At 48.1% G+C, this 24699-nt stretch overlaps 3 protein-coding genes across 3 annotated transcripts in view; 1 reads left to right on the top strand and 2 right to left on the bottom strand.

Moving 5' to 3' along the window:
* The window catches only part of ATP6V0D1 (ATPase H+ transporting V0 subunit d1), a 47044-nt gene extending 35476 nt beyond the window's left edge, over positions 1–11568 (top strand). The window contains exons 5-8 of the mRNA XM_055000393.1: positions 833–910; positions 4257–4433; positions 6201–6278; positions 8663–11568. Of these exons, the coding sequence (XP_054856368.1) occupies positions 833–910; positions 4257–4433; positions 6201–6278; positions 8663–8824 (495 nt within the window). The 3' untranslated portion in view covers positions 8825–11568. The remainder of the gene's footprint in view (positions 1–832; positions 911–4256; positions 4434–6200; positions 6279–8662) is intronic.
* Positions 1–24699, bottom strand: part of FHOD1 (formin homology 2 domain containing 1) — a 274420-nt gene that overhangs the window by 78738 nt on the left and 170983 nt on the right. The gene's annotated exons all lie outside the window — the stretch shown is intronic.
* Positions 13595–24699, bottom strand: part of HSD11B2 (hydroxysteroid 11-beta dehydrogenase 2) — a 64535-nt gene continuing 53430 nt past the window's right edge. The window contains exons 2-5 of the mRNA XM_055000392.1: positions 18985–19197; positions 16509–16694; positions 15659–15796; positions 13595–14665 (exon numbers count right to left, since the gene is read on the bottom strand). Of these exons, the coding sequence (XP_054856367.1) occupies positions 14304–14665; positions 15659–15796; positions 16509–16694; positions 18985–19197 (899 nt within the window). The 3' untranslated portion in view covers positions 13595–14303. The remainder of the gene's footprint in view (positions 14666–15658; positions 15797–16508; positions 16695–18984; positions 19198–24699) is intronic.

Below are 24699 nucleotides of genomic sequence, written 5' to 3' on the forward strand. Positions count from 1 at the left end.
AACTTAGACTCCCTTTGTCACGGAGGCTTGGAGCTCTTGAACCAGCAGCCCGCTGTTTGCCCACACTTTTTCCTTGTTATGTTGTGGGAACATAGGAGGGAGTAAGGCCGCTCATTTCCTTAGTGAACCTGTTACGTTAGGAGCATCTGTAGGCAAGTGTTTACTTTGTCAGATGCCTGGTGGTGGGGTGTCAGCTCACAAAATGAAATTAGAAGTAAAATGCTTTCTGAAACAGAGATTGTACCGTTCAGTCAACCGCGATCAGCAAGACCCTTCCCCACAATCATTCACACCAGTCTTCAGTCCAAGGAATGGTTTCAGGTTCCCCCAGTATTCAGTAAAAGGTGTTTGCGTTTTTGTCTTTTAAAAAAATGCCCAGGGGAATGTTTTCCCCTGGTTCCTGTGTGTCTAACTTGTGGCCATTCATTCTCATGTATACAGTGGCAGGCAGGAACCAGGCCTGGATGCCACCTGAGGATTAGGTCTGTGTCAGGTGCACCTGGCTTCTGGGTGATCAGTGCTCCACCCTGGGTGAGGCAATGCACATTGATGTGCTTCAACTGCTTCCAGTTTTGGCCCTCTTTCCTCTTCTGGCAGAAGAAGGGACAGACAAGCAGCCTCAGCTGGCTAACGCATGGTCATGTCTTTGGTGTGCTTTGGGATGGGTGGGAGACAATGTAGAGGGCAAAGGGGCATGGAGGGGGCGGGGTCACCCATGGCTGCATTCTTTACTCTGAAGGTGACAGAAACCTGCTGAGCATCGTGGAAACTGATGATACACATACTTGCTCTATGAAAGGCTTACTTGCCCTCTCTGGTTCTTTTTTTTCAGGCTTACCTTGAGTCCTTCTATAAGTTCTGCAAGATCCTGGGTGGCACGACTGCTGATGCCATGTGCCCCATCCTGGAGGTAGGAGCCAGCTTTCGAGTCTTCCAGAGTGGTGCCAGGCTGGTTGGCAGAAGCCAGGGGCTGCTGCCAGTGCCAGTCTGTTTCTGGCCTGCAAGTGCCAGTATTCAGCCAAGTGATCCCGTTGAAAAAAAAATCAAAGCAAGACATTTTGTTGCCCTGCTTCGCCGTCCCTTTTGGAGGTCTGCCAGTGTTTCAACATAAGTGTTTCCTGTAAACAAACATGCTTCTTACTTTGTCAAGGAGCATGTTCGAGTTCGGCTGGCGTGTCCCGTTCCCCCCCCCCCCCCGCCCCTGCACTGCAGCAGTTCTCCGACTTCAGCAACCTGGAGACCCTCATTCTAATTTGAAAATTCCCCACGTTCTGTAAGCCTTTCCTTCCTCCCTCACTTCCATGGCTTTTCAGTGAGTGTTTTAAGCTCTGCATGGACCTTTGGCTACACTTTAAAAGCAAGCTTACGAGGGGGAGGGAGTTTTCATTGTCTCTGCCATGGCCTACAAAGTCAATAGGCTCTCAAGGCAACTGATTCTGTAGGGGCCACAACCCAAGTTCTAGTCAATCCCTCTCCTTGATTGGCAAGGATTTTGCACTGGAATTTCCTTATTGGTTAATAACTTCTTGCTAGAGGTCCATTCCACAAGGGTGGGATGGGAGCTGGAAGAACTTTCAGAGCTGCTTGTGGGAATAGAAAAAAAGCCAGCATGTTGCAAAACCTGTATTTCCCTTATTCAGTTGAAAATTGCCACTGGCTTCCGTGGACCGAGAGTGACATTTCTGTATCTCTCCAGTGAAATCCTTCGGGTTGGACAACAGTGAAAACAAGTTCAGTTTTATACCCGGAGTAATTAGGATAATAGCATTAGGCCTATACCTCTTTGATGTCCCTCAGCCAATTAGAGTTCCTAGGGCTGAACTTTTGAGTCCCAGAAACCAATCAATGTGTTTTCTGGGTAGTGATCAGACAAGATCCGGAAGGCAAGTGCGTTGGGCTGTTGGGGCTGCTACCCTCAGAAAGAGGGGCGAGTGGCTGCTGTTGCCTTCCCTTGCGGAGGAGGGTCCCTGTTTCCATTCCTTGAAGACTGAATCCATTTGGATATTCGCTGGATAGTTCCAAGAGTGCTCCTGCAGAACGCTGAGCTCCTCTGGCCCCTGTTTGAGAAATACTGTTCAGTTGCATGTTACAAACTGTGGTTTCTCGCCTTGAGACTAAGGAATAGGACGTGTTGCGCTTGAGGGAAAAATCATTCAAGTGGCATTAGGGTACAGAATTTAGTTTTTCTCGAGTGGAAACTGGAATTTATTGCAGAGATCTCGTTCAGGACGCTTTCTGCAGATGCGTTTTCTGAGCCTTGCTGCCACTAGTACATTTGCCAAAGGCAAATGCTGCGTTCCAAACTAAGGTTGCCAACTCTGGGCCGGGAGATGCTTGGGGAGGGGAGGGACCACAGACAGAGTATAATGCCATAGAGCCCACCTTCCAAAGCAGCCTTTTCCTCCAGCAGAATTGATCTCTGTAGTCTAAAGATCAGTTGTAATTTCGCAGCAACACTGATTTGAACATAGGAAGCTGCCTTACAATGGACCCGGCCATCAGTCTCTCAGTCAGTATTGATTACTTAGACTGGCAGCGACTGACCAGGGTCTGAGCTCGCAGTCTTTCAGATCGTCTGTTCCTTGGAGATAACGGGGGCTGAACCTGGGACCTGCTGCGTGCCAGACCCTCCCCAAATTTAAGGTAGAAATAATGCCCGGGCAGCACAGGAGTTGTCACAAGAGGCAGGCTGTGGTTTCCAAACGTGGAATAGGGCAGTGGTTTCAGTGGGCTGGATCGTGTGGATTTCTCCGTGCACAACTGTCCTCGCGCAAGCGCTACAATGACTCCTCGCTGTCTGTGCCTCAGGAAGGCAATTGTCTCCTCGCTCTCTTCTCCATGTGCGCAAGGCACACTGCAAGGTACTTCTTCTGAAACGGTTTCAAAAGCAAACTAAAATAAAACCACGGAAACTGTATGCTGCATTGCCCCATAGGCACATGCTTGTTTCATTAAAGATTACGATGTTGCTGCAGCTGGCGCACTGCTACTTGCACAAGTGGGACTGCACTAAGGACGTTTCCATTCTCCTCTGGATCCCGTTCGGAGGCTTGTATCTTCCCATTCTGTTCAGCCACACTTTAAAGCCTTTCTCCAGTCTGAGGAGCCTCTTCAGAGAAGAGCTTCAAATACTGGTTGAGCAGTGTGGGAAGATCCTCTCATTCACTGGCTTTAAGCCTTCATTAGGTGTGGGGGGGGGAGGGGGAGGTTGCTGCCGTGGAGTTGAATGGTACAAAACAACAAGCCCAATATCCGGTTCAAACCAGAAAAGCACAGAGTGGAAAACCACCCGGATATTCACAAAAATAGTCTCAACATTTATGCAAAGTTATAGCAGTGTTATATACAAATTTGTCCAATGTGCAAACAGTGCAAGTATGTTAGCTTATTACGTGCAAAATACATTTATCATTTCCCAATAGTCCAATTGCCGCAGGGAACTGCGCGCCCCGTTCCGTTTCTTCTATGAACAAGGCAAGATCTCCATGGGTGAAGAAGAACGGTAAATATGAGCTGGGATTCTGCGTCACTCTTTGGGTTTTCTGGAATGAGTCGGCTTTCAGGTGATCCACCAGCCCCTGAGGAAGTCGTACTGACGAAATCTGCCGCTTAGCCAGCTGCAGTTAGGGCTGCATGTGGTTGGACTCCTTGTACAACGTCGTTATGAATATCGTGTGAGGCACCTGCAAGGATAAAAAGACAAAAGCAGATGGATTTCGTTTTGACTCATATTTACCATTCTTCTTCACCCATGGAGATCTTGCCTTGTAAAGAAGTAGGAGCTCTGGCTCACAAAAGCTCGTATTGAAATGAACGTTGTTAGTCTTTTAAGGTGCTACTGTCTTTACTTTTTGTTTTGCTACAACACGGCTGTCCCTCTGCAGTCTGCTTCAGCTGCTATACACTGGCGTGGCAAAGTCTTAAAATCATGACCTGAAAAATCTGCTGTTTTCCTCTTTAAAATTTTGTAACATCTGGCCCGACAAAGGATTCTGACAAACTCAAAAGCTCGCAACCCTGATGCGTGTCATTGAATTGAGTTCTAACAAAGGTATATTGCATGGATTGAGTTCTTGGCTTTTTGGCTTTTACTTTTGCACCTAAAGTGGACCATCTTGACCCTGTCATGGTCTGTTGCCCCTTTTTGTATAGCTGGTGGCTCCACCCCTCTTGGCTGTGGCTGCTGTGTCCTCCCTTGCCTCTCCCAGCCCGGACCCCTTATCCCTCAGGCTCACCTCTCCCATCTCTTCTTCCAGTTTGAAGCTGACAGGAGAGCCTTCATCATCACCATCAACTCCTTCGGCACGGAGCTCTCCAAGGAGGACCGGGCCAAGCTGTTCCCGCACTGCGGGAAGCTGTATCCAGAGGGCCTGGCTCAGCTGGCCAGAGCAGACGACTACGAGCAAGTCAAAGCTGTGGCTGATTACTACCCAGTAAGAGACTTGGGTGTTCTTCCTGTGGAGGGCAGGAGGACACGGGAGGGGCTAGTGGGCGAACTCACTCCGCAAGACTGGATCGGGGGCGTGGCTTATAGGACTCGTTCTCAGCTGCGGATGTGCAGCGGAGCCTCTTGACCTGGTCTGCTGTAAAATAGTGGTTAAGTAGTTCAGCTGCGAATCAGCATGCTGTTGGTTCAGATTCCTCTACTACCATAAGCTCAGCAGGTGGCCCTGGGTCAGCTCTCAGCCCAGCTGTACTGGGGATAACAACACTGACTCTGTTCACTGTTCTGAGTGCATGCCTCTGACGAAGAGAGCTGTGGTTCTCAAAAGCTGACGATGCCTCTGACGAGGAGAGCTGTGGCTCTCGAGAGCTTATGCTACAATAAAGTTGGTTCGTCTTAAAGGTGCTACTGGACTCTTTGCTCCTTTGTTCTGAGTGAGGGTCTAATATGTGAGTGCAGTTACTATTATTATCATTACTTGTCAGGGTGTTGGAAGAGTAATACTTGGCCATCAGCAGGCACTGCCTTTTGCAGTGCTATGCAGTGTCCTTGAGCTCTGGATCTGGAGCGGTTGCCTTCCTCCTGATGTGACTCCGCTGTTCCACCTTCCCAGAAGTGATCCAAGATCTCCAGTGATCAGCTTTTGTAGCGTAACGAATGCCCCAGTAGCTGCTCCTGCATTGCAGTGGGGGCTCCCCTGACGCCTCTTTTAAAAGCAAGGCTTCTCTGCCCAACCCCTAAATTGCACTGGGGAAACGTACCTCCCCGCCTCCACCCTGGGTGACACCTGCCAGTGGCAGCCGGCTGAGCCCAGTGCAGAGGCACGTGCTGCATGTTGCCGACCCTCACTGGGTGGTGGCTCTTGGCATCTCTAGTGATGAGTGGCACCTCTTCCACCATCACCCCCCTGTGCCATCTGGTGAGCTTTTTATTTTCTCTTTTGTGGTTGTGATCGACCCGTTGCACCACTCAAGTGTTTTTGTCACATGGTGATTATTTGTTCATTTGTCCCCAATGGAGCCCCAAAGCAACTTGCATTTTATCCTCAAAAACCCTATGAAGTAGTCTAGGGATGGTTGTGGCTGTCCCCCGGTCCCCCAGTGAGCTTCTGTTCCAGAGAGTCTCTCTGCACAAGACTTCTGAAATGTGTTCTTCATACGTTGGAAAACACAGTGTTAGCTGAGAAGCGTAGTTTTAAAAGACCTTTGCCCTGCCAAGGCTCAGTTAATTCAAAGTTTTAAGCAGCAAAGGCATCAGGGCAAAGGCTCCAGAAGAGGAGGCAGTCCAGCATGCCAGAGGCAGCAGAGGGCTATGAGAGAATCTGTCCCCTCCAGAGCAATCTCCGCCGGCTCTGTCTTTTAAAACTACCCTTCCCGGCAAACATGGCGTCTTCCAGCATTTGACAAACACGCGCCCAGGCATCTTGGGTAGAAAGACTCAGAGTGGGGATTCAAGCCTGGGTCTCCAAAATACTAGTCTGACACTAACCGGCTAAGCCTAACTGGCTCTTGGAAGTAACACTGCCCTCCCTTCTCTGCTGTTTTGTTTCTCTCTAGTTTTCTTCCCCCTGAGATGCCCATTTCGCTGAGAAGGAAAAAAGAATCCTCTGTCCTCAGTCTCTTTAGCTCCCTTTCTGTGCTGGGCTGGGCTGTTAAAACAAATAAATGCAGCCCGTCGTAAAAATATTTGGGTATTAGGCTGTGGTGGACAAAGGGGTTTCTCCTGCATGTGCTGCAGTCTTTCTTCTCTCCTACAGGAATACAAACTTCTGTTTGAAGGCGCAGGCAGCAACCCCGGGGACAAGACCCTTGAAGATCGGTTCTTTGAGCACGAGGTGAGCAGCCCTTTTATACAGGCTCAGTCGATGACGAGCGGCTGGTTTTGCGCTGAGTGCACAGCATCTCCAAGTACCTATCATTCAGCCAGGGCCGTTACTGACGTGAATGAGATTTGGCTAGATAGTTTAGATATCCGAGTATATTGTTTAGGCGCTTGCTGTATAAGAGTTTTACTTGCCAGGACAAAACGCCCTGTGAACTACAAGAATGAGATCTGTTGTTTCGTCTGGCCTCAGACAGCCAGGGTGGCTGCTTTGAAAATGCGCACCAACAGCCTTGCACCAAACTGGATTTCTAGCTTTCTGGACTGGCGTTCATTTATTTAGAGCAGAAATCCCCATTGTGGTGCCTGTGGGCACCATGCCCACTACTGCTTTTTCTGGTGCTAGCTTCCTCGTTCGTGAAAGCAAAAGAGCCGATCCCGGCTTGGAGCAGGAGGTGCTCCAGAAGAAGATCCAGGAGGCACCCATTTGGAACCAGCCGCCTTCTTGATAAGAAGATGCTCAGCTTGGCCCCTTCTGACTTTCTGTCATGGCAGCCATTTAGTAGTGGCGCCCATCTTTGAAGTTCTTGAGTTGCCCACATATTTGGCAAGTTTGGGGAGCCCCGATTTAGAGCCTGCATTTATATTTTCTGTGCGTGTCTCTCCAGTGGAGCTGTGCCCTGGTTCAGTTCCCAGCTTGTGCACTGCTGCAATCTGATCGCCCGGGGAAGAGGGCAGAGCACCTTGACACAGGCCTGCTGCCACTGTCCAGGGAAGTGGTCAGCAGTACGTGCCAGCCAGTGTGTCTTTGTGCTGCTGTGCCTACAGCAGACGAAGCTGGGGCAGGGCGTAGCAAGCGCCAGGGTGCTGGCCCACAGTAGCCAGGCCTGCTCGAGGGCAGCAAATCTCAGTGGGCTGAGATCAGTAACTGCCCAGCAGGCATTTATCCAGTCTTGGCTTGATTGATAGATGGACTAAAAGCCAATTACAAGGAGGACAAGCATGAATGGCTGTGGTTTTGGCAGGAGCATAGAAGCATGAGCCGTCCAGATATTCACAGGAGCCTCATTGGTTCTGGTGGCGCTGCTTTTTTATATTCAAGCTGCTGCTGGAAGGAATCATTCGCCAGAAGGAAATCTGGCCGCCCCATTCCGTGCAACGGGAACCAACTCAGCTCGAGGGCGCTATAGCCAGAACTGGAGGAGGCCATATAGAATTGCACTGTGTAATCAATCCGCCTTGAGTGTCAGCGAGAAAGGTGGCCTATAAATAACATAAATAAATTAAATTGCGTCTCATTTCCCCTAAACTCATTTCATGTGGGTATCCACTGCTGTTCGGTTTAAAAACTTGTCTTACCATGAAGTTAGAGCTGTAACGCTGTGCCTGCGGCCACCGAAACCTCTTGTATTTGGAACAGTTTTGGACTGGGATTATGGAAGTAACAGGATTCTCTTTCAAAATGCAAAAACTTAAGAAACCTAGCAAAAGGGATTTCTTTTCCTGGCTGTTACTGGAGTTTTCTGTGTCAAACATCACAACCAGGGCTTTTTTTCTGGGAAAGGAGGTGGTGGAACTCAGTGGGTTGCCCTCGGAGAAAATGATCACGTGGCTGGTGGCCCCGCCCCCTGATCTCCAGACAGGGGAGTTGAGATTGCGCAATCTCAACTCCCCTCTGTCTGGAGATCAGGGGGTGGGGCCACCAGCCATGTGACCATTTTCAAGAGGTTCCGGAACTCCGTTCCCCTGCGTTCCAGCTGAAAAAAAGCCCTGATCACAACATTTTGGGTCCAGTCATGGAGGAGCGGGGTGAATGGTGGTGAGGAAGAGTGGGAGGCTGGCACACAATACAGTGATACAGGGATCTGCAACCGATGGCTGTACAGTCCAGTGTGGAACCAAATGCAGCTCCTTAAAAAAGACAATAAAATCTTTGTTAAGGGGTAGAATTACCAGTCTGTGAAGGGAATCACAGACCAAAGATTTTTATGGGATTCAAGAGCTTCTTAGAGCTGCTTTCCAGAAAGGAAAAGGAGTAGAGGTGAACAGCTGCCAATAATCCAGATGTGAAGCATGCACAGATTTATGCCAGCGCACCGAAATAATTGCAGGGCGCTCCTGTGTGCATTTATTACTTATACGGTGACCTCACGTGTGCCACTTCCAAAGAAAGGACACCCGACAACCTGTGTTGGGGCTGTAGAAACAATATGGATTATTCATCCGTGTGTCAGTTACCAGTCACGTTCAGTTGTGTAGTTTCAGAGATGCAAGCGGTATCTCTTACTAGCTCTTCCGTCAGTCTCTCGGTTCTGAATCTCGATGTTCTTGGGCTCTTTAATTGTAAAAGGGTCGACGCTTCATTAATGGCTTCTGTTACTGCCTTGCCACTCACAGGTGAAGCTGAACAAGCTGGCTTTCTTGAACCAGTTCCACTTTGGGGTCTTCTACGCATTTGTGAAACTGAAGGAGCAGGAATGCCGCAACATCGTGTGGATCGCCGAGTGCATCGCCCAGCGGCACCGGGCGAAGATCGACAACTACATCCCCATCTTCTAAGCCCTTCCCCTGCCGTGGATTATCCTGCTGATTGCTCAAGTCCCCATCCAAACCCATTCCGTCTTCTGGATCTAAAAGTGGCTTTGGGGAGGGAGTGCCAGGATGGGTCTGAGGGACTCTTTATCACAATATGTAGGACCCAGGCTGCTCTCTCCCGGGAGGGTCCCGATCCCTCCTCTGTGTCGTACCGTGTCACTGTATGTGCTTCTGTAGATCAGACTAAACCATTCAGTATCTAAAGCTGACCTTTTTTGCCCCAAAGAAGGGACTGGTGTGGCGCTGCGGGGCGGGAGGGTGTCTTCTGTCTGTGATAGATGATCATTGCCTGGAGAGTTGGTATAGTGGCCACTTTGTGTAACTGCTTGTCAAGAATAACTGCATTACAAAACTAGTTTTCTATCCTGGCTCCCTCCCCATCCTGGGAAGTCTGGGAGAGCCAGCTAAGTATAGCAAACCCTCAAAGAAGTGCTGTGAGTGGAGGCTGTTTGTAGGGAACCATGAGAGTTAAACTGGTTTAAAGCACCAGGTTTGGGGGTTATTTTTTTCCATTTCTTGGTGATGCAAGCACGGCCTTCCGCATTCATTACCAGACTGCCTCAAGCTCAAGCTTGCAGTGGCGACAGTCATTTTGGGGTTGCATGGCTTCAGACCATTCTGCCTGCTAGTGGAAAGAGGAGCTGGCAGAACTTGCGGTCATATAAACAGCAGCCCGCAAGGCTCCTTCTCCAGGAGCCCCTTGAGGAAAGGGGTTTTTCTCCTGCCACGGAATTTCTCTGGGGCTTCGTTCTTTTTCCTCTTGTCTTGCTAGGCTGGGGAGGAGCCGTAGGCAAGTCACTGTTACCAAAGGGCCCGGTGAGCCCCTGGCTGTTTTTCCCCGAAGGCTTAGATATCCTCACCCTGCCATGTCGGCTCTCCCTGCCAGCTCCTCTGTTCTAGGGCTGGACCTGATGACTCAGCTGTGGCAGTTGTCATAATAGTATTGCAGGCTCTAAAATCAAAGTCTAATCTAGCATTCAGTAGGATGCCTGGCCTGGCCTTGGAGCAGCCCAAGATGGGGACGAAGCCGCTGCGTTCACGAGCAATTCTCTCTCTCTTCTCCCCAGCAGAATGGTGCCAGTGCCCCTGGAGAAGGCCGCTGTGCCACGCAGAGCCCCGTCTTTGAATTGAATAAAAGCCCCTTCCCGCACACGTGCGCACGTGCTTTTCTCCACTTCAGGGCCCAGTGCTGTGCATTGTTCCGGTCTCTTACTCCCCCACCCCTTTTCCAGCATCTGGCCAGGGATATCTGTAAAGCTTCAACTGAACGTGGCCCTTAACGGCCCCCGTTACCCCCAGCCACCTGCCTTCTCAGTCACACACCTCTTGGGGCAGCATTTCCCTAGGCTGCCTCTTTTTTGGACAGGGGAGATTGCTGTCACTCTGGTTCTCTTGTGTAAACAGTGCTCACCTGCGTGTGTGTGTGTCCCCCCCCACCTCAGTAGGGCAGGGCTGCTCGGGCATTCCTTATTTCAGCCTGCCCCAAAGAATATGGTCTGCACCTCTTTCTACGTGGGCCCTGGTGCGGTAGATGTGCTCTGAGTGTTGTGTTTGCTGCTTTTCATCTTACAACTGTGACAATAAATTATTTACCAAAAGGATTGGCCGCCTCTTAAACCTTAAAGGTAGAACTCCGTCCTCCCCAGAAGTAAGTGGCCTGCTGTGAGTTCCATGCCTGGAAGGGAAGCACTTTGGGCTGTGTGCACAACACTAACAAGCAAAACCGGTGGGAGTTGTGGCGGCCAGCCCCCTGTCAGAGTGGAGTGGAGACCTTGGAATGTGCCCTGATGCTCGGCAGGTGACTCCCTGTGGGAGAGAGCCACTGAGCAGGCAGTCTGGAAATAACTGCTCCAGGAATCCAGTGTGTGTGTGTGCTGGGAGAGGGGGCAGAGCATGTAGCCTGTGTGCAAAGTAGTCCAGATTGGCATCTGTATATAAAAATAGCCAAGGTGTTTCCAGGACACATCAAAGCAATAAGGAAGAGTCCAGTAGCATCTGTAAGACTAACCAGCTTTATTGTAGCATAAGCTTTCAAGAACCACAGTTCTCTTTGTCAGATGCAGCTTTATTGCAGCATAAGCTATATTGGAGCTTACGCTGCAATAAAGTTGGTTAGTCTTAAAGGTGCTACTGGACTCTTTACTGTTTTGCAACTACAGACTAACGCGGCTAACTCCTCTGGATCTAAGGCAATAGAGATGACTTTCTCTCACCTCTGCCCCATAAAAGATACTGTAAAGCAAGGCGGTAAACAGTTCTCCTTTTCCCACGGTGCCCTTGGTCTGACACATCTTTAGGCGTGGGGGGGGGGCCGTGGGATGGAAAATAGCCACAGTGCAAGACGTCACGTGGCCTGATGGAAAGGGTGCTGTGAGGCTGGCCTCCTGCTTTGCAGTTCTCAGCTGTGGGATGTTGTCCTGGAAATGCATGAATGTGCCATGTGCTTGGGGTGTGCTCTCTGAATGAAGGAGCAGAGGCTGAGCGCCTGTCTCCAAAAAGTGGGGGAGGGAGAAGCGCATACCTAGCATGTGTAAAAGATGCTCTCCTTCAGCTGGCATCACCAGTAGGGGAGCTGGATGGACTCTTAGTTCTTTCCAGCCTGCTCTCTTTATATCTTTGAGTTTATGTAACTTTTTTCTTCCATCTTTTGGGCATTCAAAGATGTGCGGTTCTGAGGCCTGAGGCAATAAAGTGGTTTGGAGACATTCTCTCTGACCCATGAGTACTACAAAACATGCTTTAAAAACTGAAATTTCCAAGGAAGTGGATTGAGGAAGGAGAATGTGTTGGCCTTGATCTGGGTTCTCTGGCGAGGTGTAGAGCAAAAGGGGTGGGAGAGTTCTTGCCCGGGGAAGAGAAGTCGTTAAGTCTTGAGCCACCCACCCTACCATAGAAGCTTGCTGGGTGACCTTTGGCCAGTCACACGCGGGGAATGTTGTCAGCTACGTTGGTTCCCAATGGGGAGAAAAGGTAATAATGTTAATTAAAAGTGAATCATAAGTAGTCCAGATCGGTGGCACTTCCATCAGCGAGCAAAGGGAAGGTTGACCTCTGCTTACCCTAGCCTGGATTCCTGTATATTTGGGAGGCTCGTGCTGTGTGTGCGTGTTTGCCAAAAGCAGCATCTCTTGCTGTCCCCAGCTCATCTCTGCTAGAAAGAGCAGCCAAAGCCCTCCCCCTTTACCCAACTCCCAGTCGGTTGCTTGAGACACTTGTCAGGCCCTGGCTCTAGGCTGATCCTGCATGTCGGCTCCAGTCTCTGGTCACCTTCCAAACCATCTTTGGATGAAGTGTTGCACCCTTTCCAACAAGCCTACCTTACAGGACCGTTGGGAGGAAAAACTAGAGGAAAGGTTAGAAGCATTCCTCAGAAGCATTGTATTTAAAATATGTTAGTCCCTTGCTTGCCTCAGCCTTGTGTAGTAGTTAGAGTCAGACTAGTAGAGTGTCAGACTAGGATGTGGGAGACCCGGGTTCAAATCCCCACTCTGCCATGGAAGCTATCTGGATGAACTTGGGCCAGGCACGCGCACACAGCCTAACTCACCTCATAGGGTGATTGTGAGGATAAAATTGAGTGGTGGGCAGATGTTGGAAGCTGCTTTGGGTCCCCGCTGGCTAGAACAGCAGAGTATAATTATACATATGTAAATAAAGTAGATGTCTCCTTCCCTCCTTGGCTATAAGGCGGAGAGACTTCAGTCCCCCCCGCCCCCAACACAGAATCCCTGAATAAATTAATCGTTTAGCTGTGAGAGGAGCAGGGGGGAAAAGTCTTGAATAGGAGAGCCCATCACTGGGACATATTTTGGAACCTATGAATCAGCAAATGGAAAGAGGCAGGTGGTAACTGAGGAGGAGGAATTTTGCGTATCTCTGGAGGAATTTTGCGTATTTTTGCGTATCTTCCCTGTCGGATCTTTGGTGCCAGGTAGAGTGCGTGTTTGTGTAAATATCAACACACACCCCTGCAGAACTTGGTTTGCCAAGTGGAGAATAGGACAGAAGGAATAACTAGGGAAGTGCAGAATCTCCCTGGACTGAAGGATCCAATAACACCCCCCCCCAATTTGACAGCCCATTTCCCCAGCTATGTGGCTTTTTAGCAGCTACCTTCTCAACTTGAACGGAATGATTTTTTTCCAAGGTTCCTCTGTCCCGCCTTGCAGGGTGCTTATTCCACATTGACTGTCAGAATGGCTAGCACTGCATCTGGCAGAAGATGCTTGGGGCATGTTCTAAGGTTTGTGCGAGGAGCCTGTTTGTGCGAGGAGCTGGCCAGGGGTGTCAGCCCTTTCGGTTTCCTCAGCTGAACACAGAGAAGGGCCCAATATTCATCCATCCCCCCCCCCACACACACACACCTGTGGATTCCAAAGAAAGATCCATTTGGGCTGCAAGAGAGTAGATAATATTTTACTTTGTCTTGGCATCTCTCCCTTTCCTCCAAGCAGCTTGCAGTGCTATATGAAGAGTGTTCTACTTTATCGTCACACCAGCCCTTTCTAGTGAAACAGACTGACTGCCCGCCATCCATCACCCTTTCTGGCTGAGTGTGATTTTGATCCTGGTGCTGGTTTGATATCGGAAACTGTGCCAGGTAGCAGAGCTCGGTTACTCAAATGCTGAGCTTTCTCACGGGTTTTTTTTCCTGCGTTGAATGAGGCAGGTGTTCTAGCCAAGCACCTTCACCAAGACTACCCAAGAAAGACGTAACCCTTGTACAAATAACTTATTTTTATTTATTTTTCTGTGACAATGGTGGCCTTGCTCCTCTTGTGTGGATTTGCAAGCCATCCGCACAAGAGTCCCTGCCTGTTTCTGGAGGTGATGTGGCCTTCGGGTTTGGCCACCTTGGCTCAGTTTCTGCACGGCTTTGAGACTCGGGAAGAGTAGGATGGCTTGCGAAGTCTGCCCACCCCACCCAGCAGCAGCAGAGAGATGGTCGGTCTGTTGGCAAATAAAGACATTTTCTGTAGTCCTTTGGAGGGTGGCCACCAACAATTGAGATTGTGAGTCACCAAGCAGCAAGGAAAGATTGGTTTGGCTTTAGTCTGAGTTTATGGAGGTATATTGCAAAGTTGAGGTGTGAAAGGAAAACCAGAGTGCCCTCTGGGGAAGAGAGAGCCCTTCCCCACCTCATTTGTCCAGGCCATCTGTACAACCCTCTGAAATTGGTTGTAGGTTCCTCTGTGTGTCTTCTGAGAACTTTGGTGTTTGCCCTGTAGGAAAGAGAGAGACGGTGCATTCCCCCCCCCCTCCCCAAATAACTCCAAACCATGACGGGGGTGAACCATCAGGGCTTGCCAGGTAGGACCCCCATACAATCAAAAGATCTTTTCAGTGGAAGCACATTCCACTTGGGGCTGATTTGGTACTGGGAGGGATAGCGGGATGGCCATCCTGGCGTCTCCTAAAAGCGTCATGGGTACCAGGAGGAGTGTCACTTGGCATGGGGTGTGTTCCTCTGCTTCAGCTGCAGGGCCTTGGGTAGCTTTGGGTTGATAAAAAAGGCTCTGAGGAAGAAGTCACGGGCAGTGTGGGGCAAGTAGTGATGGATGAAATACATCAGGCCCAGGCCTCTGCCAGGGTAGTATTTCACCAGAGGCTGAGGGGAGAGGAGGCCGTCAGCTATGCTGTTCACCACCGAGCGAAGATCCTCCACAGCCATCTTCATGAAAGCGACGAACTGCTTGTTGATCTCCTCGATGTATTCTTCACCGTACTCCTCCAGCAAATGAGGAGGCAAAGCCGCTAGCAGCTGATGTTTCTTTTCCTTCCAGTACTCAGGATTGCAAGTACTCCCTGAGGAGAATTGAGAAGAGAGAAATCCTTTGACTTTCTTAAAAACGATCACAAAGCACTCTGCCAGAAGCATCCCTGTAAGCTTTTTTCATTGCTGTGCTTGGCATGGAATTTGGCACCTGCTGCAAGAATCAGCCCAGAGTCCTGTTTTTAGGCGAGTTTCTAATCTTTATTATAGTGGGAGAAAGTTTGAGCCTCGAGCTGAGAGGGAGGGTGTCACTGGCTCTCTTTTGTTCCTGCCTGTCAGATCTTGCGCAGAACAAGGAGATATGAGTCATTCGCCTAATGTTATCAGGACAAAAGTTTGGGTGATAAACTAGAGGCTGGGAAATGGATCTGTAAACCACCCGGTGGAGAAGGTCCAAACCGTGCTCTCACCACATGATGGTATTCGACACACCCGGAATGTGGCTCAAGAGTTTAATCGTATCTTTTTCTCATGGTCAGTCCTAAAAGGGGGTGTCACGTAGGAGTAGAGAGACTGCACTGGAAGGCTGCAGGTTCGAATTTCACCTCTGTTACAAATTCACCAGGCTATCATAAGTTTCTTTTCCTCACTTGCCAGATGAGGATGGCTGCTGTAATGATTGTTACAAGACAATAGGAACAGGACCACAGTTTGGGCACTGGGCAGCGTCCTTTATATCGTGCTCATGAAAGGATGGGGTGTGCAATTCTCTCAATGGGCAAATAACAACAACAACAGTGTAATTATATACTGCCCTTCTGGACAGATTAGTGCCCACTTAAAGGGGTGAACAAAGTGTTGTTATTACCCCCACAATACAACTGCCTGTCCATTTAACTATACAACTGCAGCTGGGTTATGAATTTCTGGGCAATAGGCAAAGGAGAAACTCAACTTGAGTGAGCCCCCAGCAGAGAGCAAAGAGGCTATTGTTAAAGGTAAAAAACCATGCAGACTGGGAGGGGAGGGGAGGGAAATACTTTCCCCCCTCCTCCCTCCCCTAGCCTGTGTGGTCCTTCTCTTACCTGTTTTGAAATATCCAGGAAAGATGACGCTCACTTTAACGCCCCAGGGTGCAAGTTCACACCGGAAGGTATCCATGAGAAGGCTAAGAGCAGCTTTGGAGGTCCCGTAGGCAGCCAAGCAGGGAAATGGCATGTTACCTGTGGGGAAAGAGGACGGTGGGGTGGGGGGTCTGCTATCAGACAAGAGTGCTGGGGGATACATGGTGCCATATCCCAAAGGGCATCCAGCCAGCTCCTAACAGGAAGTCGTAGAAAAGACCAAGAGTCCAGCAACCTATAAGACTAACAAAATTTGTGGTAGGGTAGGAGCTCCGGAGCCATAGCTCACTTCTTCAGAGGAGGAAGTCGTATGTGTTGTGGAAAATGCAAGCAAGTCCTAAGAGCTAGCTGTATTGGTCTATTGTAGCAAAACAAAACAAAAGCAACACCTCCTAAACCAACATCATTTATTCCAGCATGATTTTCCATGAGTCAGCGCTCCCTCAGATGCACTGAAAGAAAGAAAATCATGCTTCTCATTTTTATGTCCCCCCCCCTCCTCTTCTGTAATTCTCTGCATAAAAACTAGGAAAGTGATTTTCTTTCATTCATTGCATCTGATGAAGAGAATTCATGCTAGAAGTAATACCGTTAGTCTGCCACTGGACTTCTTTTTTTAAAAAAAATCTTATTTCAAACTGCCTCCAATGCTCTGAGGAACCCCCCCCCCCTCTGTTGGTAGGATTCAGGAGGGGATTCTTCCTGCCGCCCTGTCAGTGAAATAGATACCCTGTTTGTTCACATCTGTCATTTTCATCATGGAACAGTTTCGGTGTTGAGTTCAAGAGCCTCTGAGGAGACCCAGGCTTACCTGCTGGGCTGCTGACGGTCACTATCCTTCCTTGTGATGCACGTAACAAAGGCAACAGTCCTTTGGTCAGTTCCAAAGCCCCGAAGAAGTTCACCTCCATGCAAGCACGGAAGTTGCGTAGCGGAGTTAGGTCGGCGTTAGCGATGGTATCGTTGAATCCGGCGTTATTCACCAGGCCCCAGAGCCCTGCGTTCCAGGAGAGAAGGAGGCAAACACGGAAATGTTAAGTTCCTCTGCTGCCCTCGAAGGCTGGGTACATGGGGCTGCCTTGTCCTGAATCAAGCCACTGGTCTATGAAAGTCTGTCTTATCCACTCTGAACGGCAACAGCTCTCCAGGGTCTCAAGGCAGAGGAGTTTCCCATCAACTCCCATCTGATCTTTTTATCTGGAAATGCCTGTGGTTTCAACAGGAACATGCAAAGCACAGGATCTTTGGTAGCTGTGGCCAGCTAGTGCCCACCTTGCTGTGGGTGGATCCAGGAAAAGATCTTTGCTACCGTTTCAAAGCGAAACTCCTAACGTCCTCTTCTGACGACGTGACATCATTTGCAAAAGACAAAAAGCAGGAAGGGGAAATTTAACCCAAAAACTTAATCACCCCCACCCTGCAATGAATTAAGAACCTAGGAGGTTACACGAGTCCAAAGTGAAGGGCCCAATATTAAAATTACTGAATATTAGCCATAAATATGTCAATCTCCAAAAATACATGTAATGTATTCATTACAAAATAGTATAAAAAAATTACAAGCCCCAATATAGCCTCAATTCAGATTAAAATCATACAGAATTCTCAAACAAGAACCTTATGTGATCCTAACCAAATGCATTTTCACCATCCACTTTGAGTCTCAAGTGAGAAAGGCGGACTATAAATAAATAAATAAATAAAAATACGGCCTTTTTCAGTGGTCAAGTATATTTATAACACCTCTTAAACTAGGCCTCTTAGGTATATCTCAGCCGTAAGTCATTGATATCAACTGGAAGTAATTCTGCATAAGTTTTTGCAAGAAAAATACATCTTTATGTTATAACATTAGTATTGTACCAAATTTAATAATGACATTTTTCCCTTTTTTCCTTCCTTTTTTAGCACAATTCCAACTTGGTCCTATATTGATTAATTCTTGCAATATTATTGCATTGTCGGGAGCTAATGGGTAATAAACAGATAAAGCAAATGTGGGGAGAAGCTCAGGCCTCAGTGGTAGAGCATGGATTGTGCACCCTGGTTTCCAGTTAATCTCAGGCAGCAAGCCTGTATTTGGAGCCGCAGGAGCCAAGTCAATATTTTCCTTTGGCTTATCGTGCACAGAAAGAGATCTGTGTGCTAAGAGATATCAATGCGGAAACAGGTTGTTTGTAAGTGGATCACCTTGCTGGATCAGAAGGTAGGCACAGAGAGTCAAACCAACTGGCATCGGGAGCGTACATTCAGACTCCAGCCATCTGGTGCACGCCTCTGTTTCCATTGTGGTGTCTGTGCATGCACAGGTTTCCATCAACATGAACTGGAATGGCTGTTCATAATAACACTGCCTAAAGCTCCAGCTGCATTGATGCGTTCTAATATATTTAAGGGCACAATTTAAGGGCTCTTTACATTTCAGGAAAAACACTTATACAATTTCCTCCGAGGTCTAACATTCAGAGCACCACTACTGAAATCCTAAATCCAAGTGCACCCATAAACGTGTGTTGTGCAGGGTGCCCACAGATCAGAATTGGCACTGCAGAATGAAAACCCAACATGGAGTTGAGCTGCCGATGCCCGGAGGCCACAAAGCCAACCCACAGGTGGCAAAATTCACTCCGAATGTAAATCACCGCCATCCCGTCTGTTTTGGAGATCTTTGCTTTGCAGATGTTTATAATCTGAGACATGGGGGATGGAGGAATCCATATTCTGCCTCCAAATTCAAGATAATTTGAAAATTATCCTCCCCCCATCTGATCTAGTTTGCTTCCAAGTATGCCAGGGTGCAGGGCTTTTTTTCAGCCATAATGTGGTGGAATGGAGTTCCGGCACCTCTTGATCACATGTCTAGTCGCCCCGCCCACCAATCTCCAGACAGAGATCAGTTCCCCTGGAGGGCTTATTAACCCTCTTTGCTGTAAAGATTCGGAGCACACCGACAAACTTCCTGCACAGCTGATAGTCCCCGCCGGAAAGCTGAAGCCAGGGTTTAAAGTGTTTCCGGCTTCCCTGTGCTTCAGCTGGGAGCGGGGAATCCCCCTCCCAGCTGAAGTTGAAAGCCCCTTTTGCTTCCTCAGCTTCAGCTGGGAGGGGGGAACTGGGAGGGCACGCGCCCTGCGCGATGACATCACTTCCCGGAAGTGACGTCATCGCACGGTCCCAGGAGCAACAGGGTCACCACCTCCTGCTGGGAGTTGCCCCAGGTGCTGGCAACTGAGTTCCACCACCTCTTTCCCCAGAAAAAAAGCCCTGCCAGGGTGAGAGCGGAGGGTTACCTGTCCTTGAGGTCTGTGTCTTTATAAAGTGCACAGTTTTCTGGATTGCCTCAGATTTAGTCAGGTCCATTTCTAACAGAGTCAGTTGTGATGAGCAGTTCCGTCGCAGCTCTTGGGCTCCAGGGCTGTTGATATCCAGTACGCTGGCATACACTTTAAGTCCCAGGGAGTCGAGGTAAGAGGCTGCCTCTTTTCCAAAGCCAGAATCACACCCTATAAAAGAAGGGGAGGGGAGGCTGCTTAGGAAAAAGGGACAAACCAGCCGGAAGCAGTGATAGGGGTGGATGACAGACTTTCTGCCTGCCTGCTCAGTAGCTTGGGAACAGCAGTCATAATAATCCTACTACGCAGGGTTGTTGTTTGTGTATAAGAACAGAAGAGGGCAAGATCCAGTACCTATACCCCGCTAGTTTGAAAAGGATGCTTGATTTAGGCTGGATTGGATTGTACTCAAAAGTTACACTGCAAAGTAAATAGGCGGAATAAATGACAGATTTAAACACCACAGATACTGTTATATATGGTTGCAAAAGAGGCACAAAATTTATTACTCCAAAGTCATCACAATTCCTAGCGCATTCCGGGTTTGCCGCCAATTACATAAAAGAAGAATTTCAATTTCAGCGCCGGAAGTTTAGAAAGAATCTCACACTGATTCTTTGTGCTCTACAAATTTGGTTCTCTAGTTGTATAATTTTCAGTTTATTTTAATTTTTTATAGCCAAGGTATTATTAAACACATATTCAGTATCAAAAAGGGTGTAAAATTGAAGCCTCACCACAGAGCTGTTAATCAGAAAACACTGTTCAAGCATTAAATATAATTTCAGTATTATATAAATATTAAACACAGTTCCAGTAGTCCAAAACAAAACGAAAGGATCCTGGAAAATCCTGATCAGCAAAACTCCCCAAGTCATTGTACAACTAAGTTTCTTTGCTCAGGAGTTGCGTGTAAGCAGTTCCACCTTTAAAGAGAATTGCTTGTTTAAAGAAGACTGCCTGTCTATTTCTCTACAAAAATCAAGAAGTTAAAAAAAAACCTCAGCTGTCTGTTTCTTGAATCAAAAGGAGTCCAGTAGCAGCTTTAAGACTAACCAATTTTATTGTAGCATAAGCTTTCGAGACTCAAGTTCTCTCCGTCAGATGAGAACTGACGAAGAGAGCTGTGATTCTCGAAAGCTTATGCTACAATAAAATTGGTTAGTCTTAAAGGTGCTACTGGACTCCTTTTGATTTTGCTACCACAGACTAACACGGCTAACTCCTCTGCATCTATGTTTCTTGAATGTTTCTGATGATAGGCCACACAATAAGGGAACCAAGGAACCGTCAATCATAACATCAGGTTTCTGTCCAACAGTTCTGTGAATTAACCCCTGCAGGCCGTTAAAACATTTCAGCAAGGGGGGGCTCCAAGAAACTTCTTAGAACTTTGAGGCCCAAACGGTGTATGCAAATCAGAATCTCCCTTGGCTTCTGTTACATACATTCTGAACGCTAGCAAACCTTTATAGAGCCAGTTTGGTATAGTGGTTACGAGTGCGGGACTCTAATCTGGAGAGCTGGGTTTGATTCCCCACTCCTCCACTTGAAGCCAGCTGGGTGACCTTGGGTTAGTCACAGCTTCTAGGAGCTCTCTCAGCCCCATCCACCTCACAGGGTGTTTCGTTGGGGGGATGATAACATACTTTGTAAACCACTCTGAGTGGGCATTAAGTTGTCCTGAAGGGCAGTATATAAATCAAATGTTATTATAATGTTATTTGCTTCTGTGGTGTGCTTGCAGATATAATTTCTATATTTTTTCAATTATCCTTGCAACTAAGTTTGCTCAGATATGTTCATTTGCTGTAGATTCTTTAACCTTAACATTTCTGTGTTGCCTTCTGGCTTCTGCTAAATGCATCCCATTTTTATTCAGTCAGTGGCAGGGACACTTCATTTTTAAAAATCAAAACCATGTAATTTTTACTTAATAATCTGCTCTGGATGTATCATTGCAAAAAAAAAAGAAAAATCATTTCAATTTTTAAGAAAAGCCTCTTCATCACCAGCATCAGTATCAAAGATCAAATTATTAATTGTAATGTTTAAGAATTCATAATTCAGCAGTTAATAACGAAGCTGCTATTCATATCCTTTTGCGGTTCAAGGGTTCATATTGTGTCCATTCAGTAGGTATTCATAGTAGTATAGCATTAGGCCAAGAGTCAAGACTCAGAGCTTCCATTAACTGAACAATAAAACAGGACATTAGCAATCCAATAGGCCTATTTTAAGCAATCCAATAGGCTTGTATTAGGGTTGCCAGCTCCAAGTTGTAAAATTCCTGGAGATCTGAGGGGTGAAACCTGGAGAAAGTGGTCTTTGGGGAGGGAAAGGACCTTGGCATGGCATAATTCCATAGAGTCCCCCCACCCCAATGTAGCCATTTTCTCCCGGTGAACTGATCTCTGTGGCCTGGAGACCAGTTGTAATTCCAGGAGATCTCCAGCCACTACCTGGAGGCTGGCAACCCTAGCTTGTATTCTTTTCCTATAGCATATAACTGTGTAAGAATTCAGGCAAGACATGCTTAGAATGAAATACACAAGAAGAAAGCAGGCTATAAAGCCTGAAAAGCAGGGAAGGCCTGTCTCAGGGTAAAGACATTTACCTTGCCTCCAATCTGAACAAAAGCACAAAATGGGCATCAAGGGCTTTGTCATAGAACAAGAGTTACTAGGAAAATAGTGGTGAAAAGTGTCAAGTCATAGATGACTTATGGCAACCCCTGGTGGAGTTTTCATGGCAAGAGACTAACAGAAGTGGATTTGCCATTGCCTGCCTCTGCAACTCTGGTCTTCATTGGAGGTCTCCCATCCAATTACTAACCAAGGCTGAGCCTGCTTAGCTTCTGAGATCAAGCTCACTTGGGCTATCCAGATTTGGGCAGGAAAAAAATTGTATTTTTTGTTTGGTGTAACAAGATGAAAAGAAAAGCCAGATGTAAGTTTGCTTTGAGGCTTAGTAAGGGCAGCAGGCCAAGCACCACGATGGCTTTCTCATTGGCTCTTTGTGGCCAGACTAAGCACATTCATGCTTAACATTCTCCTAGAAGGGGGAAAAAATGTGATTCTCACTAACTGGTGCTGATTAGAGAGTGATGACTAGTAAGTTTGGGGGGGGGGGCGTAGCTTAAAAGCTTATGTGCTTGTTGAAGATCAGGGGTAGTTCATAAGAGAATGTGGATTAGCCGCCGCAGTTCCCTTCAAGGTCCACAAGCATTCGTAACGATTTTACAAAATACTTCCTTCAGGAGTCATACAAGGGCAGTTCCTATTGCATATATATTTTCAATTTCCTAAGCAAGATTACATATGAACTCCCGTTTTGTTTAAAGGAATGGGTGTGGAGCCCAGTGTTCCAACAGAACAGTGGGAGTAGAAACGACTTTCGAGAGCAAAGCATCTGCTGCTCAGAAAGAACAGCGGTCTCCCTCCCAAAGAGGTGGAAAGCCTTCAGGTTGGCATGCTCAGAACTGCTTGGAACTGTTGCAAGAGCAGGACGGAGCATTTGCCCCCAGGGAGAAGGGCCAGAAACTGCTGTTGTGGGAATCGGCCAAGGCCTGGTTCTCCTTGCCCCTGCTCCTTACTTCCCCTATTCTTCTCTCTTCTGCTTGCAACCTGGGGACACGACCTTGTCTCTGCAGTTTACTAGGTCATGTCACCACTGATTACATGCCTCGAGAAAGGGGAACAAAATGCATGCTTATCTGGAAACCCATCACACGAAAGAAAGTTGCTTTAAAAATAGCCTCTGTCGGCTCTCCCAGAGTTACTGGTCCATTAACTTTGCCACTTTGAGTCAGGTGTCAGTTGGTGAACCCGGTGTCTCCCACATTTGTCCGTTCTGGATCATAACACTCGAGAGGCTCCTAGGTGGGAAGGGCTGGGGGCTTAGCAAAGAACCAACTCAAGTTGCCAAACAGCAGATTAGCCTGGGGTGCTTCCCCCTTTGGCCCCACACCTTCCTCTGCGGTTCACAGTTGCTGCTAGGGACATGCTCTTCAGACACTGTGGATGCACACAAACCCAGTATCGTAAGGAAGCATGGAGGCCTGGCATGATGTTCTGGAAACTGCTGTGAGCCAACAGCCCCTGATGCATGAGTACAGGAGGTGGGACTAACCACAATACAAAAGGTAGCTGACCCAGATAGGTTATGCAGGCAGCAGAATTATTGATTGCTTCTCCGTGTGCACGGTTCTGATCTGGAAGCTAGATTTTGGACTGTGCTATCCTTACCAACCAGCCAGGAACCCTTTTGAGTATGGATGAGTCTTCCTAACAGAGGAGCACTCCAACACATCTGATGAAGTGAGCTCTGACACTTGAAAAGTCTCTGCTGGAATCCACTGCATTAGTCTTTCAAGTGCCACGGGACTCCTGTTTCATTTGAATTCTTGCATGTGCAGGTGGGAAGATGTAGATGCTTATGTAAAGAAGCACATAACCTTTGCAGTTTTTAAATTATTATTATTGGAAGGGAAGGAACCCCAAAAGGTGAAAATAAAACAGGCTGATTCCTAATCAGCAGTAGAGGCACTGAAAAAGAATCATTCATGACTGTGAACGGAGGGAGAGGAGAGAGAGACGCCACTGAAGCCACTGGCTGCCACCATTCACGTTGCCCTCACTGGCTATGGCTTGCCATGTCCGCACTTCCCACAGGGGCACTTGGGGAGGCAAAAATGGGACTGGAAAAGGGCTGCCCCCCACCCCCATGGGCTGCCTACTGGAGCCAAGGGCACCGGCTGCCCCTTGCTGTACAGACTCCAATACTACAGGTGGGCAACAGGGCTGAATTCAATGCCCCTCCAACTCTGGTGTTCTAGGTATTCGCCTTGGTGTGCCTAATGGATGCGCTGACCCTGGACACACAAATGGCTGACTCCACACGTACCTGCATAGAGCTAAACTGTCAGAATGCCAGCGTCTTCCTGGCGCAAAATCTGACATCGCGCCACGAGAGCGGCATCGTGGTCAGAAATCGCACCAGGAAGATGCTGGCATTCCAACAGTTTAGCGCTATGCCGGTATGTGTGGATCCAGCCCCAATATAGCACTGGATTCCAGCGGCTGGCCTGTCTTTAAACTTACTGGCTACTTCCCCTTTTCCCACACTCCGTCCATCACAAGGGCTTCTCTCGATTATAAATGTCGCAGAATGTGTTTGAGCTGCAGATCTGTCATCGTGTTCTATTAAACCTTCTTAAGTGTATGTAGGTATTGGCAACTGTTAGGTCAGTTTACTAACAAACTCTTGGAAGCCACTACAAAAGGCAGAGACAGAAGCTTCAGCCATCGATAACTGGGGAGGGAGGGTTCAAGCAGGGAACCTTGGGGAGAGCACACAGGTACTTGCAGGTACACAAAGGTGGCCTCCTCACTTTCACCCATCGGAGGGTTTGGTTTGCACGATGGGAATTGCACGCTGCCGCAGCCTCTCTAAGTCCTAAGTGACTGCTCAGTCGCTCGTTCAATTGGCCCACTCAAACTTGCACTCAATGCCAAAGGCAGGGCAAGGTAGAGGAGATTCCTCTCCCCAGTGTTGCCAAGCATGTGAACCGTTTTGGCAGTGGGAATCACTCTCCTGTCCTGCCTTGTCTCCCTCCGCCCCAGCAGAGCAGGGGCCTCCCTGCGGCCGAGTGAATCTTCCTAAGACAGGTTG

Source organism: Eublepharis macularius, chromosome 16, assembly GCF_028583425.1.
Source record: "Eublepharis macularius isolate TG4126 chromosome 16, MPM_Emac_v1.0, whole genome shotgun sequence".
Lineage (NCBI taxonomy): Eukaryota > Metazoa > Chordata > Lepidosauria > Squamata > Eublepharidae > Eublepharis > Eublepharis macularius.